This window comes from Macrosteles quadrilineatus, unplaced genomic scaffold, assembly GCF_028750875.1.
Source record: "Macrosteles quadrilineatus isolate MER2022 unplaced genomic scaffold, UCM_ALF_1.0 Scaffold_7__1_contigs__length_78375512, whole genome shotgun sequence".
NCBI lineage: Eukaryota > Metazoa > Arthropoda > Insecta > Hemiptera > Cicadellidae > Macrosteles > Macrosteles quadrilineatus.
This window is the reverse complement of record NW_026542600.1, coordinates 53,754,555-53,775,722: the sequence shown is the minus strand read 5'-3', so window position 1 is coordinate 53,775,722 and position 21,168 is coordinate 53,754,555. Positions and strand designations below refer to the sequence as shown.

The 21,168-nt window shown below is 32.4% G+C and overlaps 2 protein-coding genes across 3 annotated transcripts in view; both read left to right on the top strand.

Annotated features, from left to right (window-relative positions):
• LOC128997993 (coronin-1C-A-like) overlaps nt 1–5,510 on the top strand; it is a 30,096-nt gene extending 24,586 nt beyond the window's left edge. For both annotated transcript variants that reach the window (XM_054423891.1, XM_054423890.1), the window contains exon 10: nt 817–5,510. The gene's annotated coding sequence lies outside the window, so the exon portion shown is untranslated. The remainder of the gene's footprint in view (nt 1–816) is intronic.
• Nucleotides 5,511–6,245: 735 nt separating this feature from the next.
• The window catches only part of LOC128998987 (aminopeptidase N-like), a 31,780-nt gene continuing 16,857 nt past the window's right edge, over nt 6,246–21,168 (top strand). The window contains exon 1 of the mRNA XM_054425344.1: nt 6,246–6,276. Coding sequence (XP_054281319.1) covers nt 6,264–6,276 — 13 coding nt within the window. The 5' untranslated portion in view covers nt 6,246–6,263. The remainder of the gene's footprint in view (nt 6,277–21,168) is intronic.

The window sequence follows — 21,168 nt, the reverse complement described above, 5'->3', positions numbered from 1 at the left end:
ATGAATTCTCTTTTTTCCGTTTTAAAATGACGGCAGTTTTTTTTGGAAAAATCAATATGTTTTTTGTGTATCCTATACCAATGCACTTAGCCCTTCTCCGGTTGAATTTTCTTACTCGTTATGAAATTAGCTTTACTGTGATATATTTTTTTGAAATAATAAAAATTCCAAAAAAATTCATTTTAGAAAATGTGCAAATGCCCATTGTTCAAAATTTTTAAATAGCATCATGTCAAGTGTCACATCATTTTATAGTTTTTTTAATTCTTAACAACTTTGTAATTTATTACACTTACTTTGTACAGTAGACTCCCTCTTATCTGGACTCCTCGGGACCGAGGCCAGTCCAGATAGTGGGTTTTCCGTTTAAACCGACGTCCCCAAATAACTTGTAAAAACTGACCGTTTAAATGCGTATTTGACTAAAATTTATGAGAGCATTGTATTTAGACACGTGATTACTGGTCTCAAATCTTTCCCACGAGAACGGTTGTTTCAGTACCAACCACTTCCTGCCGATCTAGTCCGGTTAAGCTTATGTGCTGATAAAAATTGTCCGGTTAAAGAGATGTCATTTCCGCTAAGTGTAGTCCGGTTAAACCGATGTCCGGTTAAAAGGTGTCCGAATAAGAGGGAGTCTACTGTATCTCTTTCAGTGTTTGTGTAAATAACAATAACCCTCATTTTCCTATATCAAATACATGTTATTTGGGTTTAACACTAAATGAAATGGGACCATTAGTCAATAAAATCATATCATTTTGAATGCTAGCCAATTGGAACTGATTTAAAATTACATTATTGCTCTTGTTTCAGTGGGATCCGACTCTAGTTACCGCCACCTATTCTATCACACCGAAACCCGCATCTACTATTTGTTAGTCTAATCACATCTTGAGGAGAGACGAAAAACGATCTACTCACTACTTAATTTTTCTTCGGCTTTTGTAATATTTTCTTTTTCCTTTTTGTAGAAAATCGAATAATTGTTGATAAACGTTTTGAACCATTGCATAGAAAGTTCTGTAAATTGGTATGAAGTGTTCTTGTAAAGTATTTAAATTTTGTCGGTGCAATAATCTAAAAGTTTTGACTAACATCTAACAATTCATTTCTAAGATATTAACAATTTTTATTTTCTCACATTAGTAGTCCTACCTACTTCGACGACAATAGATTTAACTATTTAAAATAATACTTTGTTTTTTTTTTTGGTGCCAAACTGATAAAAGTGTGTGTCAATTAATGTTTTTACTTAAATTGTCATTTTCAGTATTTTAGCCTCTGGTAATAATTTTACAAATATTTGTACGCTATTGTTAATATGTGCCTTGTGATTTTTGGCTGAGAAACGCAACATTTATTTTTGGTATTCCTGTCTTCCCCTTCCTTAAACTCCACGAGCGAAATGTTGTATTTATTCACTCACAGTTTGTGTTTTCTACTTCTTTTGTAATTAGTGTTGTTACTTTGTATTTGTCGTCGCCCCTCATCATCATGAAATGTGTTTGATTTTTTATGAAATACTTCATTTTCTTTTTGTAATTTATTCCACTCAATTGTATTGTTTGAATTTGTTGTTTGAAGTTTGTCTCTGTTTAATTAACCAAAGTTTATATCGTTAAGTCAAACAATAAAGGTGATTAGAAAGCTGAAAGCTTAAGTTGCAGTCACCTCACTAATTGCATTTATTCTGTGATAAGACCATGTCACAAATTAGGTTAAGTTAACTTAAAGCCTAACAACGAAAAATTAAACTCTATATCAAACCAATGTAGTTTTTATTATTGTATTGATAATGATTACAAACAATCAACATAAGTATTGTAACTTAATATTTAATAATTTGTCCAGTATTCAGTAAACATTTTTGCATATATTACTTAACTTAGTGCTCAATTTGTACTGTTGAGTTTTGGTTATCCGACCTAATTTGACTGTAAGAGTAAAGATTGGATACCAAAGAGAATAATAAAAACAAACCAATCTAAAAGTGTTAAATCAAATTATATTTAAACATTAAATACTTTCAAAATATAGGCTTGGTTACGAAATATTTTGTAGTACTGTGTAACATCTATATACTTAATAGAGTAAGGGGTTTCTCTGTACACATCGCTTTTTGGGCCGTCCTACTTAACCGATTTTTACATTTGAGGTGACATTTTGAAAACTTATGATATAGCGCGGGGACAAATGGTAATTAAGAAGGTAAAAGCCTTAAAGCTTTGCCCTTCTAGTGTTTGCCTGCAGTTGAGTTTTTAACCACAGTCAGATTGTTAACAAGAGACAAAACACTTTTGGAAAATGGACTTTTGCCACTTGAATTGACATTTTTAACCTTATTAGGGTAGGTAAGTCACTCTTTAGGTTTAGGTTCACAATCTTCATAGTTTAAATATTGTAGGTTAGTAGTATTATTTATCTAATCTATCTACTGTCTTAAACAAGCATAATATATTTACAATCTAATAGTACTCATTTGTCTAGAACAAAATGAAGCCCGGATAACGCAAAAGGTCGGATAACCAAGTCTCTACCGTACTTTAGTTGAATGCATATTAATGTTTAGCACAAACTCCACTTAATTTATGATACAAAACTAAACAAAAAGTACAAAATAAATTATTTAAAAATTAATGTTTTAAGATTATTGACGTTTAATAGTTTAATGTAGAATAGATAATGAATGCCTTTTATGTTTTAAAAGCCCAAAATTATTCTTTAGCTGTAAATCTATTGTCAGGAATAAGTACAGTTAGGTTTTTGTCGTATTTTGGGATAAATTAATAATAACACACACAAAAATAGTAGGCCTAGATATTAAAAAGTCATGTAACATTATTGTGCTACGCACAAATATATTCCTGTTGGGTGTTTTCTGATGTATTTTAATAAATATTTATGACTCAGACTGAAATTTTAAATTAAGCTTATTCATAAAAAGTTTTGTTGAACAAATTTACCTATACACATAGTAGTAGCCTATTACTATATTTACTACTGTAAACCCTCATTTATCTGTAGAGTCATTTAATAGCAGTTAGTAGAAATGTTATTGCTAAGTTTACACTTTACAATGTTAGAATACTACTTGTGCTTCAGTAGTTAATTATTATCAAAATTCACAGTACAGTATCCAAATTTTTTCTGTAAAATATGTTTTGATTATAGACAAAGGGTACCCAAACAACCCCAGAAAACCACTGTCATTCTTCAATTTAAGTTTATCTTATTTTTTTTGTATTTTTATTAGTTTCTAGCTCCAATTAACCTGGATCAATGAAGGTTTCCTGTAGTATATTATATTTCAATAATTTTGTATCAATGATCAAGCTTATCCAACACCCTACTTCAGTAAAGTACAAAGCATTAGGCAAATAAACTTAAATGTGAACACAAGTTAAAAATATTTTAAACAGTATGAAATTAAATCTAATTGTACTTAATAATAGGGTAAGCAAGTATTTATCCATACAATTGAGTATTTAGTGAAACATTAATTTTAAACAAGTATTTTCTACAATGTTACTTTTTGTATTATATGCTTGATTTTCAAATCAAACTGATATAACATTTTTGAATACTCAGGGTTCTAACCGACAAAAATGTTGATACAAGTCATTAAAATATAATTTACAATCATATATGTAACTTGTTAAATATTTGAATATCAATGCTGATTTATATACCATAAACATTTTAAGGATGTAGACTTCTACTTAAAATTAAAATGTTCATACAACAATAACGTTTTATCACAGGACATGCTTTTTAATCAAGTCACTTCATTTGATGTGAGAGTGTAATTTTTATATAAGAAATGAAACAAAACCATTATCGTTTGAAAAAGTTTTGATATATTGTCTTTTTCAGAGTTAACTCAACAGCTTTGAAATATTATTAAATAGTAAATTAGTAAAATAAAATCCCAAAAGCAATCATGGACAAACAACTTGAAGCAAACTTAAAAATACATCACAGTTAGTTTTGAAAAAAAAAATTACAATCAGTGTTAAAGCAAGTAAATTATATTTATAAGTAAAATTGAGGCCTCAGACACATTTTTGTTTTTTTACATCAACATTCATTTTTTTATCCAACACACGATATAGTTACAAAATATAGTAAAAAACCCCGTCAAAACACTGTAACTTTATCTTATGAAGAGTTGCATCTTGGAAATAACAATGCATTTTTTAATTTTTAAAAGATGTTCAGTTCTTTTGGGATACAGTATCCTCTAAATCAACTTTTATTTGGTATAAAATGATGTGGATCTTAAAATATTCTCATTTTATATTCAAAATATAGATTGGGTTTGAAATGAGCAAAGATCATTAATTAATTTGTCAATGTTTGTTTTTTGTATATTTTAAATGTGAGATATTACTGATTTAGGTTTTAAGGTTTTTATCTAATACAATTATCTGGTGCCTTAAGAGTGATGTTTGCACTTTAGCCCATTAAGAGGCTCGGCTTTCTAATCATTTACTTAAAGAGCTGTGCCTGAAGGTATCTTTTGTAAATAAAGATTTATTAGCTTTGATTGTTAATTTGTTAATAAGTCTCATTAAAATAGGTTGTTATAATGTATTTGTAGTGCTTAACTCCTTAACTTATACCTAGTTGCTAGTTGCTCAACGGTAGCATTGTTTTCAGTTCTAATTGAATCTGTATATTATTAATTTTTTAGTCTGTGCAGCGTTTGGAAAATAAGCGCAGATTTTTAGACAAACTCTTATAAAACATCACTTGTTGCTCGAGTTTAAAAGAGAAAAAAATGTTTTAAACTTTACATAAAGCGAAAAAGAGAGATATGACAATAACTTTGTTTTTGCACAAACTGTTAACTAGTAATCTCTTTGTCTTAACAGTGAAATATATGTTGGTCTTATGTGTTGTTAATGTTGTTATTCACCAGTTGTTTGACTGAGCTCATGTATTTATATTTTAATTTTGCCTGTTAAAATAGCATTTCTCTTATGATAATTTTAGATATTGAATGAACAAGCTAATTGTTATTTTTTTAGACAGGATAAACATAGACAATTGAATGTTTTGCATGCTGATAGATATTAAACAAATCAAAATAGCAAAAGTCAAATGATTTTACAGAATTATTAAAAGAAATTATATTTATAATATATAAAATAAACTAGGTTGTAGAATATAATTAAATAAATTTTAACTTTTGTCTGTATTTATTTTTATATTTAATAAAATGTCACAAGTTTATAAACAAATTGTATTTAGTCATAAATTTTTGTGTTTGCAAAGAATTGTTTTTAATAACGTATTTTAGCTACAACAAACATTGTTGTTTAAGTATTACATCACTGATAAAATAATTTGATCAAAACTTGTTCCTATTACAAATGTATTTAACAATGAGAATGTTGCCAGCCACTATGGACAAAAGTTTTGAAAAGTTCACAAGTACCTTAATGGACACGTTAAATTTGTTAACTGTATTCTGAATATTTTTAATACAAATGTTTAATATGCAACTATGTTTTTGTTTATTTTTCCTGGAATCCTTATCCATCTCTCCGTAATTGGGTCCTTCTTCATTAAAGGTTTTTACTTTTTTATCATGAGTCATTCAAATTGGGAAAAATGTAGATTATAAGTTTCGTCCTCGGTTTTCAAAAATCTTGAAGGAATACTATGTTATTAAACCAATATTTTACACTGAGCCATCCAAAAGAAGCTGCCTTTTAAAACTGTATTGTGGTACTTAAGGTTTTTTAGCAAATTTCCCATATAGGGAATAAGCTATTACTGTAAAATACCATAAATACCATTACCGCTTTTACCTTAAAAAGGGGGGAGCGAGCTGCTCTAGTGGTTAGAGCTTGAAACTTCGACCCTTGAGGTCCCGGGTTCAAATCCCGCCAAATCATCAATGGATTTTATCTAAGTGATAATGCTGCAACCCCTAGGTCTAGCCTGAAGTAATGTGAAAAACAATCCCGGGCTCGTGCTTAGCGTCCTAGAAAAAAAAATGCCATGAAAAGATCTAGACACGCAACCGATTAAATTTTTTGTTTAGATAAGCCAGGTAAAAAATTTGAAATTTAATAGATCATATTTAACAGCACTTTTGGTATGACACAAAAATTGAAATGGATGAATAAATAGTTTCTACCGCATGACTAATGTATTCTTGTCACATTCATATCAATTAAGTTTGACAGACAAAATGAGTTTGAGCCTGGTCTAGCAAGTCAATTTGGTTGAATCTGCCACAGAGGCACTAGATGCGGTTGAGAGGTAGGTTACTTAGTTACTTAGTTACTTAGGTTACTTAGTTTAATTTTGTTGTTAGTTGGGAAATATTTTAGTTCAGTTAAATTAAACCAACCTTTTGTTTTTGTTGATACCAAATAGTGGTATCTTTATTCATACAGAAGTACAGTATACAACATTCGAACCGTGTCATTTATTTACTCAAACATAAATTGCAGCAACATCATTTAAATTAATACTAGAGGTTAAAATACCTTTCCGTCAGTGTGATCAACGTCACAGATGAGCGGCGACTGGTTTCAACCCGGCAATGGGGTCATCTTCAGGCTATAAAAGAACAAAAATTCACCCCGAAAAGGTCGTCAGAAAGTCTATATTTACATAATGAAGAACTAAACTTAAGTATATTTTAAGAAAAACACGTGTAGCCACAAATTGACTGCGCCGCGGACGGTATGCGTACATTGAGTTAGTCCAGCTGGAGAATTTATGTTATTATATAGCCTGAAGATGACCCCATTGCCGGGTTGAAATCAGTCGCCGCTCATCTGTGATGTTGATCACACTGACTGATTAAAGGTATTTTAACCTCTATTCTTAATTCAAATTAGTGATCAAGAGGCAAAAACAACAGAAATGAAAACATCATTTACCTACGACCGTTTTTTAAAGTAGCCATTTCAGTCCAGTTCTTAGAATTGAAAAGTTTCACTTTACAGCTGTTTATTTTCATATCCGCATAGTTTCATTTCATATCCGCATAGTTTTCTCATATCCACACAGGTAACGGACCAATGAGGTTCAAGTATTGAGAGAAAAGAATTAAAATTGTAATGCTTCGAACGTCAACTAATCAGCTGATCAGCTGATCAGTTGACCAATTTAATTGTTTATCCGACTTGTTCATGTTGATACTCGCGTATTCTTAATTAAGTTGGTGGAAGTCCAAAAATAAATGAAATATTTGCCGAATTGTACCTGATGCAATATTATTTATGGTAAGAATGCTGCTAGCAATGTAATATTTAACGAAGTTTAACAAACACGTAATTACAGGAAATCAGCTGATTATACAACAAGTCGTTGCATCACTTTCAGTGGCAATGACAATACACGAAAACATAACCTCTCTAAAAAGTTATCAGTAGTTATTGTTAGTAATTAAATCCAGATTGATAGTAATTAAAAAACGGTCGTAGGTAAAGTAGTGTACGCAACTCGCGTTAATAGTCTTTACGACACTTGTAGAAGTTTTTAAGGCACTCGCCAAGGCTCGTGCCTTAAATTTTCTACTCGTGTCGTAAAGACTCACTTAACGCAATCGTTGCGTAAACTACTATTTCATCACTCCTTACCTAGGAGGATTAAACATTAAGGAGAGGGCACGCGAATAGGAATACACATGTTGCGGTGAAGCCAGCTTTAGCAGAACACTAGAGGGGCACGCGGAGCCGTAGAGTGGCAAAAAGCCTCGGCTATAACATGGGAGAGATAGGGAAAAACGCGACGCGCGCTGTTTCGAATTAAAATTGCCTCTAAACTAAAACACCTGTGTTATTCACCGATGGCATTCTTAAAGTAAATTAAATTTCCTATCGAACGGTGTCAATAATTCCTATAAAAACTATTATTTATTATTTATTATTGAAGATCAAAGTTGAAAGAATTGGCCTGGGCTTTGAACATATGACAACTTTAATTACGTTTTTGAATAAAATATGATGTATCTACACAAACTAACAATTTATTCGTGTTCCTTAATAGTTTCTCGAAATAAAAAATATATATTGACCTATATTTAAAAGTGGTATTTAGAAAAATAATTACAATAAAGTTTTATTTTTATTTTTTCAGTTTATAAAACAATCTTACTAATTATAGGTTAAAATGAAAAATTTAATTCGGGTGGTGGAATACATTTTAAATTTGCATTTTTCATAGTTTTCTCGATTTGTTAATATCGTTTTTTACTAGTTTTAAGGCATTTATGTGCTAGGCAGGTGATTTTAAATAGCCAAAGTTAAGAAAAAATGCAAAGCCGCTCTAACTTTTTTTACACCAACAGCTGTTACAATTAAATTACAAACATAAAAAGTAAAACAATTTCTTGGCAATCAAGTTCTTGATTTTTTAATATCATATTGAACTATATTTGATCTATGGTTTGCCCAAAGAAATTTCAAGTAAAAAGTGTAAATGTTCAACAATCATCGCGTCTTCTGACCGCCAAAGTGCGTTTATCATTCTTTTAAGGGATTAAAACTTATTTTATTTCTCTTTAAGAAAATGTTCAAATACACATACAGAACTACTCATGATTTGAGTTTTAATTTATGAACAGTAAAAGCCATTGGTGGTGGTATGGCAGGATTTGAACCCGGGACCCCAGGAACCGGAGTCCCGCGCTCTGGTTAGAGTATTATAAATAATACAAAATTTAAGTATGAAAAAAATAAAAACAAGGACAACGATTTCTAAAAAACAAGTCATCCTTGCGTAAATTACTCACCTTTGAACGTACTATTGGTTTATAAATATGACTTTCCTCTTAATAGGTTCCTAATATTACGGTTAGAATTTAAATTTTTAATTTTCGTAGCATGATGAAGTCTAATTTTTAAATAGATAATTGATATTTCTGTTGCCAAATCTTCCAGTAACGCATACAACACAGTATGAGAGGGGGGCGGGAGAGTAGCGATGCCTCCCCCCACCCCACCAGTACGCTGGCTTCAACGAATCTACAGCGTGTCCTCTCCTTAATGTTTAATCCTCCTAGCTCCTTACCAAAAGTAACTATTTTCGATAAAGGCTGATATCAAAGAAAATAGTTGTATCCCAAGCTCTAATTTAGAGCAAGGGAAAAAGATTAGCTAAATTTCCCTTGCTCTCGATTATAGTTCTCCATTTATCCACTAGGCTTACACACGCTAGTGTTTGTCAGGTTTATTTTAATTATTTAAATCAGCTGTTTTCATTGTTGCACAATCTAAATGAATACAGAAACAGGCATTAGTTTGTTCTGCTGTTTTTTTAGCATTAGTGCATGTTTGATATTGCTTAGAGTATGTCTAACATTACTGATGATTTGATGAGAACAGCTTCAGAGGTAAAATCACATTCCACCAAAGAAATCACGGGAAAGATAAGAAGAGGAATACAGAAAGTTTAGAAACTGGTACAAATTACAAAATAATGTTAAGTCAATTAAAGTTAAGTGACAAAGTATTTATTTATGTAGTTATCAAAAAATTCTATAATCATGAAACCATATATGTTCGTTGTGAAGTGTATTTTCAATGATAATGCGTGGTCTAAAACTATTTTAATACAACTGAGGTAGGTATGTTATTCTGTATGTGTGTATTTTTGCGTTGTGATGAAAAGTATCGTTCATAACTCGTACCGAAAGCTATTTTCCGAAACTTTTATATTATTCCCGTCCTCGGCTTCGCCTTGTATGTGAACATAATATCGCCTTGTGAACATAAATTTGGCTTTCCTGGAACTAGAGCGCTCGTCGGAAAATGACACTTTCAGTCCTAGTAATGAAATATACTACAGTATTACATTCCCTATTATTTCCAGTTTTTCCTTAAACTTGATGGGGTTTTTTGATTTATAAATTTTTAAGGTGTATTTTAGAAAATGGTCACCAATAAAGAAACATTTTTTCATAAAATTTCCTGTTTTGCAAAAAAAGTATTCCTATTCCGTGTTGTGTATGGTGTAAAGGTTGGCTAGACAGTAGGCAAGGTTTTATTTTTGATAAATAAAATTGAGTCAAAAAATGTTGCTCATATGCAGTAGGTAATATTTATCTGTATAAAAATTATCTTTTCAGATTCATTCTTATTTGATCAAAGCATTAACCAAACTCCCCTTTTTTGGGTTTTCCAGTTTCATCTAAATTAATTTTAATTGTTGCTCAAAATAGACTAAAAGATATGTGCAAAATGCAAATGTATAGGAGCAAAATAAATGCTAAAAGAATATATCCTATGCATGAATCACATATGTTGCTATAGTTCTTAATTTATTAGTTAACATTTTGATGAACAGCTTGAACAATTGTAACTGCTATTTATAAAAATAATGTAACGCCACCGAGCTTTACTGAACTTTAATGATTTATGTTTTTAACTGTCAAATCAAATCAAATCAAATCAATTTATTGACACAAATAACGTTACATTGGGTGCTTATAGCAGTAACTGGTGTCTTGTCAATTACATAAATCTTAATAATAAAATACAATGGAAAAAACATTTTACATAAAACATAGAAGATTACAATAACAATAAAAATGTACAATGACTATCCCAAGGAGGTGTCTGCTAAAAAGTCTGAGATGGAATAATAAACCTTATCCAGTAGAATTTCTTTAATTTTAACTTTAAAAACATTTACTGTCAATTGTTTAAATTTATTCGGCAAATGGTTGTACAGCTTCAGGCCTGTATAAAAAGGACATTTTTCAAATTTTGTTGTCCGATGGATTGGGTAACTGTAAAGGTTCTTGTTCCTAGTGTTGTATTTATTTTTTATTAAGAACTTTTCAAAATCTTTTTTATTTTCATGGACATAATTAAGGCTTTCATAAATGAACAGGCTGGGGAAAGTTAATATGGACTGATTTTTGAAATGTTTTTTACAGGAAGCCCTAAATTTAGCGTTTGCCATATTTCTAATGAATCTTTTTTGCATTGAAAATATCTTTTTACTATTTTTTGAATTTCCCCATAAGGTAATGCCATACCTCAAAATCGATTCTACATGGGAAAAATAAACTATTCTGATAACATTTTTTGATGCACACTGAGAAAGAACTGAAAAAGCAAAAAAGAATGATCTTAATTTTTTTAACAAATAATCAATATGTTCCTTCCAATTTAGTTTTTGGTCAATGATCACTCCGAGAAATTTTTGTTGTGAAATATCTGTCATGTTTGACTTTTGAAAAAATAAGACGTTTGTTTTATCACTGTTTAGTGCCAGGCCATTAGCTGTAAACCATTCACGGAGATCTTCCAAAGTTTTGTTAACTGAAATTTGCACTTCCGACATTGAGTTGCCTTTCACAAAAGCAGTGGTATCATCTGCAAAAAGTATTAATTCTGAAAGAATTTTTTGGGGCAAGTCATTGATATAGATGATGAATAATAAAGGCCCCAGAATTGAGCCTTGAGGAATTCCACATTCTATATTTATCCAGTCTGAATAGTACTTTATTCCCTTTTTTATGATGAGAGTTCTTTGTTTACGGTTTGCCAAATATGATCTAAACCATTTAAGAATGTTACCTGTTATTCCAATTTTACTAAGTTTGTGAATTAGAAGTTCATGATTGACACAGTCAAATGCCTTAGACAAATCACAGAAAACACCAGCTGCATACTGCGATTCATCCAAGGCCAACATGGTTTTGTTAACAAAATTTGATAGAGCTGTTTGAGTGTTCATGTTTTTTCTGAAGCCAAATTGGTAATTGTGAAAGAAAGAATTATTTTCAAGAAATCTACTTAGGTTATCACACATAACCTTTTCAAAAATTTTTGATATGTTTGAGAGTAATGTGATTGGTCGATAATTATTTATGTTTACTTTTGATCCCTTCTTAAAAACTGGAATGACATTACCATATTTAAGTTTTTCTGGGAAAACACCACTGCTAATGGATGCTTTTATGATGTTACTCAATGCCGGTGCCAGTATTAATGAATTTTGCTTCAATAACTGGACAGGTATTCCATCCCAGCCTGTAGAAGGTTTATTTTTCAGACCTTTTATTATTTTGCTAATGTAATCATCAGAAAAATTCTCAATATAAAAATCTGAATAGTTATAAGATGGATATTCTTTCATGGTTTCTATTACATTTATCTTCGGAATATTCAATTCATTTACAATGTTTTTAAAATGGTTATTGAAATATTGTGACACTTCCCTAGGGTCATCAATCCTGGTATTACCAATTTCTAGCTCTATACAAGTTTGATTGTTACTCTCTAAACCTAGCTGTCTCCTTGCTACAGACCAAGTAGCCTTTACCTTATTGTCAGACACTTTAATGAAATTGCTGTTGGCCTGCCGCTTAGCTGCTTTGACAACCTTGTTAAAAGTGGTTTTGTATCTCTTAACATAATTCTTAAAATCAATGTTACCACTTTTTTTAGCCAACATGTGTAATAGTCTTTTCTTTTTTGCAGATATTTTTAAGCCAGGTGTTATCCACATTTTATTACACTTACTTGAATTACTAGAATTTATTTTAACAGATTTTAATGGGAAAGATTGATCAAATTTTAACAGGAGCTCTCTAAGAAAATTATTATAAATATCATCAGCATTGCCACTGGTCAAATTAAATTGTACATCAAGGATATTTTTTGAGAACTGTGCCATTGATTGCTCATTAAAAATCCTTTTGTTTACAGTACGGTATTAGACTTTCCTTTCTTTTTACAGAAACACAGTTCCAACATCAAACAATTGTGGTCAGAAAAACTTAAGTCTAAATTCAGAACATTTGATACATCACACACTATATTAGTTGCTATATTATCTATACACGTTTTGCTCTGGTTTGTTATTCTAGTTGGGCTTTTAAAATTAAATTGAAATCCATAACTTTCTACAATTTCTATGAATTGATTGGATATGGTGTCATTTTTTAGAATGTCAATATTGAAATCAGCGGCAATAATAATTTTTTTAGTTAACTTTTCCTTTTTGAGCAATTGTAGTAGAAATTCTAGTTTTGACAGAAATAAATTAGCATTATTGTATCTTGGAATGCGATAAATTGAAATAAAAACTAAATTATACTCTAAAATCTCTACAAAAGATCCTTCAAAAACAAACTTTTCATTAATACTAGCTAAATCCTTCCTTACTCTAAAATCTATACCGTTTCTCAACAAAATACAAGATCCACCTCGAGACATGTTCTCCCTGGCATAGAAATCTGCTAAGACAAAACCATTTAAAGAATTCAGCAGCGATACACAATCTGATGATAGCCAGTGTTCATTTAGAGAAATACCAATTACATTGTTTGTGCTACAGCTTAGAAATATTTCTAACTCATTTAGTTTGTTTGACGCATTAGTGAAAACTCCCTCAATGTTAAGATGCAAAAATGATTTTTTAATGAAGTTACTTTGTTCTAGCAATTTATCTCTAAAAAAGCTCCAGGATGTGTATCGGTTGCCGGACTCTTGCAGTGAACCTGATCTTTAACAGTTTTGACAGAATTTTTAACCTGACAGTTGGCAAGCTTCATTTTTACCCTTTTTGACCTTCGCAGAAGTGTCGGGTATTGCTCCAAAGACAATATGTTAGGCATGGAAGTATCACTTGTCACTGCACCTTTTCCATCTTCCTTACACAGGACATCTCGGTAAAGTCGCTGCTTCTCTGTGTTTGGTGTGTCCCAGCCGTAGAACTCGTCAGAGGAGCTTGGAGATGTAGAACCCCTCCTCACGGTTGACTGTCTAGTGAGCCCTCCTGGCAAGCCATCCAGCATTTGGGTTGAAGTGGAATCAGTAATAGCAGCAGGAACAGTAGGGCAACTTGAAGAGTCTCGAGACTGATTTTCACATGAAGAACTTGCATCTGGAGATTCTGATTCAGAATTTAGGTAGTGGTGCTTGCAAATAAGCTTAGCAAGATTCTCTGACAGAATAGATTTACCATGGTTGTTCATGTGTAAGCCATGACGTGTGAAGTGTTCTCTTCTTTGCCAGTTTAGATGCACAATATCTATGTATTTCTCTTCTCTAAGCCGCCTTTGTAACACTCCATTAAAGAATTTTATATTTTTATGTGACAAAGTTGTGTCAAACCTTGCAGGAACCAAAACTACTGATACCTTGGTTGATTTGGCGATATGTTTAATGTCTGCAAGGTCGGGTACAGACTGCCTTTGCATGTCAGGCAAAATGTCATTCGTACCAGCAAAGATTATGACATGATCATCATGGGTGTAGCCTGTGGTAAGTTTCAGGATATCACTGGTGACATACTTAAATGGTGCTCCAGGACGAGTTATGGCCATGACATGTGCGCCTGAGGGTAGATGTTGTTGAATTTTTAAACTAATGTCTTTTCCGCGACTGTCGCTTACCACTAAAACTTTTCTGCTCTGCTTCAGTTTTTGAATCGGGATATCATTTGTAGGAAGATGATTTGTTTGAGGCTTGGTTGCATTATCCTCAATACACCATTTGTTCAAATTTCCAGATTTATACTTTTGTTGGTTTTTGCTTTCTTTCTGTTGAGTCATTTTCTTCTTAGGACATTTCCTATTGTAGTTTTTATTACTAACAATATTCACTGGAGGTATAGGAATATTAGTTTGTGGGTTATTGCATAGTTTGCTCCAATAACTAGAGAAAAAATTAAAAAGTTCAATCTTTTTTTGTAGAACAAGATCCATATTTTCAGAGTTGTTAGCAGTGCGCGGGTCTGAAGTTTGTGTCTGTAACTTAGATATTACACAATCAACGTTTGTTAGCATGTGTACACCACAGTCATGTCCGTTGTTTTGAGTACTTGATTTTTCTTCTTCAAGTTTTATGTCCTTCTTAAAGACTTTATTAACTTTGGTGGACACAGCAACTGCACTATCATGATTTGTTTTGTTGAGAGAGTCATAGTGCCTCCATGTGTCGTGAGTGAGGTCTAGTACAAGAAGAGACCAGTGGCTGCCACTACTACCACTGGTAGATGTACTGTTGTTCAAGGGGTGACACACCTAAGTGTCTTAAATTTAAAATCAAGTGTAACGTGCTGTGAAAGGAAGCAAGAAGGGCATGCTGAAATAAGAAGTCTTATTATTCCAGTAAAAATCCAATATAATGAAGCAACATCTTAAAACTAACAAATGTTCAGTATGTTAAACCTTAGAAAATAAACAAAAACTATCTACTTCACATAAACTAAAATAAACTTTACAACCATTACTAACCCCCCTCCCCTTTCTTTGATCGATCAAACCTTACATAAAAATTCCCCTAAAACTTCTTGTCCTCTCCAAAGTCCATACTTTTCTACTTTACAACTCATATATATAGGCCTAATCATAAAATTTGAAAATATTGATGTGTAACATGGTGAAGGGTACTCATCACTTCACGAACGCTGTCTTCAATCTTTGGTGGAGCTTCAGTGAGATGATCTGAGCCGGAGACAGTCTACTGGTGGGAAGACTTCCATGGTTTGCAAACAGATTGTCCACAGACGGTTGTCAGGCCTCCGAGAAGGTGATACTGGTCCCGACTCCTCCAGACAACAGATAGGCGATGGTGTACTCTCCGACGATGTTCAACTCTGGGACTTGAACCCTAGGACATGTTCCAAATTCGTACTATGGATCCCTTCTTTAATATCTTTATTTTAGTATAGTTACACATACTTTCACACATCTATCCAGCAAAGTTAATTTTCCCACAAATCGTTTCTAAAGTCTAGTTTCCCCAATAAATTTTAACATAGAATACTAAAAATTCTCATTTTGTTCTCATTGACAAACATTTGAAATAACCCCTTTAAATAAAATCATTCGTAAGTACAAAACATAAAATATTTTAACATATTACCTTTTACTGAATTTACATAATAGTAAAATTGACCACAAAGTAATTTTTAATCAGCTGTCTCAAACATGTGTCTAATACATCTTGATTCTTTAACGAATTACTAAATTTGTATACCGTGACATTTTAATAAAACACAAATAAACTCAATTAAACATATCCTTCTTCCATGTTGAAATAAATAACTGTTTAGACAAATCCTTAATAACTACCCCAAATTAAAACAATATTAAAATCCTGTCGGTTCAACTAGAACATGACTCTGAAACCAACCTAATTTTACCTTAAAAACAAATTTAATCGAAATATTCTCTCTGAACAGTTATTGATAGTTACAAAACTCATTTAGATTGACACAATGCTATTTAAATTTAATCCCTTTTAAGATACAAAGCTAAAACAATTTTTTAACACTCGTTGAAACCTGAGCCAAAAACACGTGGTGTTCAATCTTCATGTCAATCAAAATTAAAGTAAAAATTATTAATTGGTTTACAAAAAAAAAAACTTAGCTATATATTTACAAATTGAAGTTGTACTGATTTTTCCTGGAATAACCTTAAAACATAAATTGGTTAATTATTTGTATTACATACCTCCAAATCGAGGGAACAAGTTGACTGTCGGCCACAACTACGCAAAATGAGATTGAAACAACGTGGTTCTCCTCCAAATTATGAATCATCGCTACCCTAAACCTAGTCTCGAACACTTGCCACCAGACTGCGCGCTTGCAGTTATCAATGCTGGTATCGACTTGAACTAAGAAAACCGGTTTCTTCTAGTTTTCCAGGATTTGTACTAACATTCAATTCTATTACCTTATAACATATGAAAATAAAATATAATTTCTGTCACAATCGTGACAAATCTCCCCTTTCAAACAAAAATATTGTTTTGCAAATCAAAATAAAACACATTTTTTTGTTCTCGCCATTTTTTTTTTTTTCGGTGTCATAATCCACACCCTAAGCTCCTTAAACAACACGGTTCGACGACCTCAAATCACAGACATTGAAAAGTAAACAAACCTTTCCGCTTGCATGATCTCTTATCAAACATCTGACCCAACTATCAAGGTCGCGTCCTCCGCCGCGCGCTTATTTCAGGTTGCTTACATCTCCTCCCCTTTCATTACTCATCATTTTACTCAATTATTTGATACAATTGTCAAACTTCATTTTCAGTTCATTTAAAACTTCATGTTAGTAGCCTGGATTACATTGCTAATCTAACTATCTCATAACATGAATTGATGAAATACCAATATACTCATTACTTCCTCCTCATAGGTCTCAAAATTTCTTATAACTAACACATATTTATTTACAATATAATACAAGAAACATTACATTTGTTTAAAACACATCACTGAAAAAAAACAACTTTTTTAAATAGGCGCCTATTTTATATACATTGTTTAATATCTAACATCAACATGGCATAAGAAATGTTATAATTTTAATTACATACGCTTTAATTCTACCTTTTTCTAATAATTTTCCAAATTTGCATAATTATAAATTCTACACACACATATTGGTCTTCTTTACACTGTTATGAAGAAAGAAACCTGGCCATGTAACTTCCTTCTTACAGGCTGTGCGTGAAGAAGAGATAAGACCTTTGTTGCTTCATTCACTCGCGTCCGAGCGATAAGCAAATATTCCAATCGTATTGTAGTAAAATTAAATTCATTCATTTTATATTTTAAATGTATTTATTCTTTTACTTTTACTGATTGTTAAAGTTTACTATCGGATTTCAGTCTATTCTGCGTTCCTAACAATAATCTCGTCATGCTTCGCTCTAAAGTGTCAAGCTTCGCGTTCCATATCAATGAATTTATTGTGTCATTAATTCAGGCTTCGCTGATAACCTTCCACTTAGGCGTTCAATACCACGTTATTATTCAGGCTTCACAACAAATATTCACAGAAATCTAATAAGTTACTATGTACATATAATCATTTCTTATCTCATGTCATCACAATTGCCCTACTTTAATCATACCATCTTTAATTGATCAAGGTGCGCTCTTTGAATGATTTTAAAATCTGATACCTTTTGCAATAACACGGTTACAGGTGTCAAGAAATGGATAATCCTAAACTTTTCGGACCATTTGTATGCAAGTTTTGCTTGGAATTTGGCTGCCTTGTTACTAATATGGTGAAGCCTTACATACACTTCGTCAAACAACTTAAATGGATGTTTACTACCTTCTTTTACTAATCTCCGTTCCTTGGTTTTAGCATGAGCAAGCCTTAGATTTCTTATCGCAGTACTAAACTTGGCCTTTATTCCTCCCTTATCAGTTGCATCACCGAGTAACTCCTTTACCTTCCACAATGTCGACAAACTACAATTTGGCTCAAAGTTGTACATAAGTTCAAATGCCGTGTGTTTGGTTACATCATTTACAGCAGTATTTATTGCTAACTGTACATAATGCAAATTACTATCCCAGCTGTCATGACAATCGTGATGTAGAGCTACCATGCTACCCTTTACAGTTTTTATGTAGCGCTCGCTCTTATTCGACTTTGCATTATACGCCACAATCCTGTGTAATTTCACACCATATTTGAAACAGAAATTCTTAAACTCATTTCCTCTAAAGTAAGCAGCATTATCACAAACAATCATCTCAGGTGTTCCTACATGTTTAAAAACCTGTGTTTCCAATGCTTTAACAATATTGCGTGTTTTTGCATCTCTTAATGGAACTAACCAGACATACTTGGTGAAATCATCTACTACCACTAACAACATACTATTGCCTATCTTACTCCTCGGGAAACTACCTGCAATGTCAATATACAGCTTACTCATAGGTTTTGAAGCTTGGTAATCTACTATTTCTCCATGATACGTACGCTGACATTGTTTAGACCTAGAGCACTCCTCACACTTTCTTACATAATTTCTTATGTCATCCAACATCCTTTCCCAGAAAAATATATGCTTTATCTTATTCGCTGTTTTAGAAATACCTAAATGACACCCTGTGCTAACGCTGTTGTGAAAATAATGTAATACCATATCTTTCATTGCTTCCGGAACTACAATCCGACCTTTTACTTTATTCGGTGGTTTGAATAATAACACTCCCTTACTTATCGTGTATGGTGACACCTTATCACCATTCTGTATCTGGTCTATTATCTTTGAAAGGCTTTCATCTTTTCGTTGGTGCTCCCGTATGTCAGTAAAGGCTGCCGGATAATCAGTTAAGTTATTTATTACATTACTAAGGCTGCTTTCCTTATTCATTACACAACTCAGGTTATTTACCAACTCATTTATCTTATCATCTGACATCTCACTTTCCACTTCAATATTGGGATATCCCTCAAACATCCTAGACAAGCAATCCGCAATTTTATTTTCCTTACCTTTAATGTGTTTAACTTTGAAAGGTAACCCCAATATTAACTCTGTCCAGCGTCCCAATTTACCTAACTTATTGTGGTGTGATAAAACCCAAGATAAACTTTGATTGTCCGTCTCTAAATAAAATGGCATAACTTCCAGGTAACTCCTAAACTTTTGAATCGACAGCACAACTGCTAATGCTTCCTTTTCGTAAACAGTAAGGTTTAGTTCCTGCTTTGTAAACTTCTTAGAGTAATAATGTACTGGGAATCTAACACCATCGATCTCTTGCAATAACACTGACGCCAAACCTACTTGGCTCGCATCTGTTTGCAGTATAAAGGGCATGTCATAGTTTGGTAATCTTAACACGGGAGGGTTACTGATTAATTCCTTCAACTTTTGAAAATTAGCTTCACATTCATTTGTCCATATAAACTTAGCATTTTTCTTTCGTAACTCATTCAGAGGGGCACATAATATTGCATAGTTTTCAATGAACCTCGAGTAAAAATTTATCATTCCAATAAACCTGCTTAGGTTTTTCACAGATGTCGGACTCTTATACTCTCTAATAGCGTTTGTCCTATCTGGGTCCACTTTCAATGTGTTGTGGGACACCCGGTGTCCTAGGAAACTTATTTCCTCCGCAGCAAACAGCACCTTACTTGGATTAACAGTCAAATTAGCTTTTGATAACCTATTTACAACTTCTGTTAAATGTTCCATATGTTCCTCTGGATCTTTAGAGAAAACTACTATATCGTCAACAAACGATATTACAGACTTGAATTTTAAGTCTCCAAAGACTCTATCTAGATAACTTGACAATAACCCAGATCCAAGGTGTAGCCCATAGGGACAACGGCGGTATTGGTAAAGTGAGTAAGGAGTGGAGAACGCAGTTAGGTGCCTACTTTTAGGATCTAAGGGCACCTGATAATACGAATTGTTTAAATCTAGCACAGTGTAAATTGAAGCTCCGCTAAGATAGTTAAATGACCCTTGTAATTCTCCTATAGGGTGCACGATAGGCTCAATCTTTGAATTCAGTTCCTTATAATTTGTCACCAACCTATGACCTTTCCCCTCCCCTTTACTAACTAGGAAACTAGGTGATGAATAGTTTGACAAACTTGGTTCAATAATACCTTGCTTTAATAACGAATCTGTTATGTCTCGCATGATTTTCATGTTTGGCGGGGAAACAGGATAGGGTCTTATCTTTACTGGAGTAGTGTCCTTTAACTTTATTTCACATTCAAAATCTAAAGCCTTTCCTATTTCATTTGTAAAAACCTGTGGATTGCGTTCTACTAAACTTTCAATTCGGTCCTTGAGATTTAACCGCCCAATCTTTAACTCTAAACCACCACAACTGACAGCTTTCACCTTGTTACTTTCGTTTACATTCAAATTGAAAATATTGTCCATATCAAATGAAAAATAACCTTTATTTTCTCTTAGATTTAATACTCGTCCAGTTTTCTCCATGAACCTAACTCCTAATATTACATCCCAGGTTATTTTCTCGGCAATAAAAAACTGCACGGACCATGACTTATTTTGGATTTTTACTTTCACAATGCATTTACCTAATAAGTTTACGGATTCACTTGTAGCGGTGACACAGTTAACCTTATCGTTAGACCTGCTTATCACTAGCCTTTTAGATTCCAGCTTATCATAAACATTCTTACTTATAATGTTTATAGAGCTCCCCGAATCTAACAATGCACACTGTACCATATTGTTACTAAAATGTACATTTACTACTGGCAAGTTATGAATACCTCTTTTCGTTTTGAACCAACGCCTATTCTTAATCTTTCTCTCTAATTTCTTTACCTGAATTTTCTCATTCTTAACATGTTTCTTAACATCTAAATTACATAAACTGTTATTGAATGTTTTCTTAAATTTCTTTTTATTAAAGTCC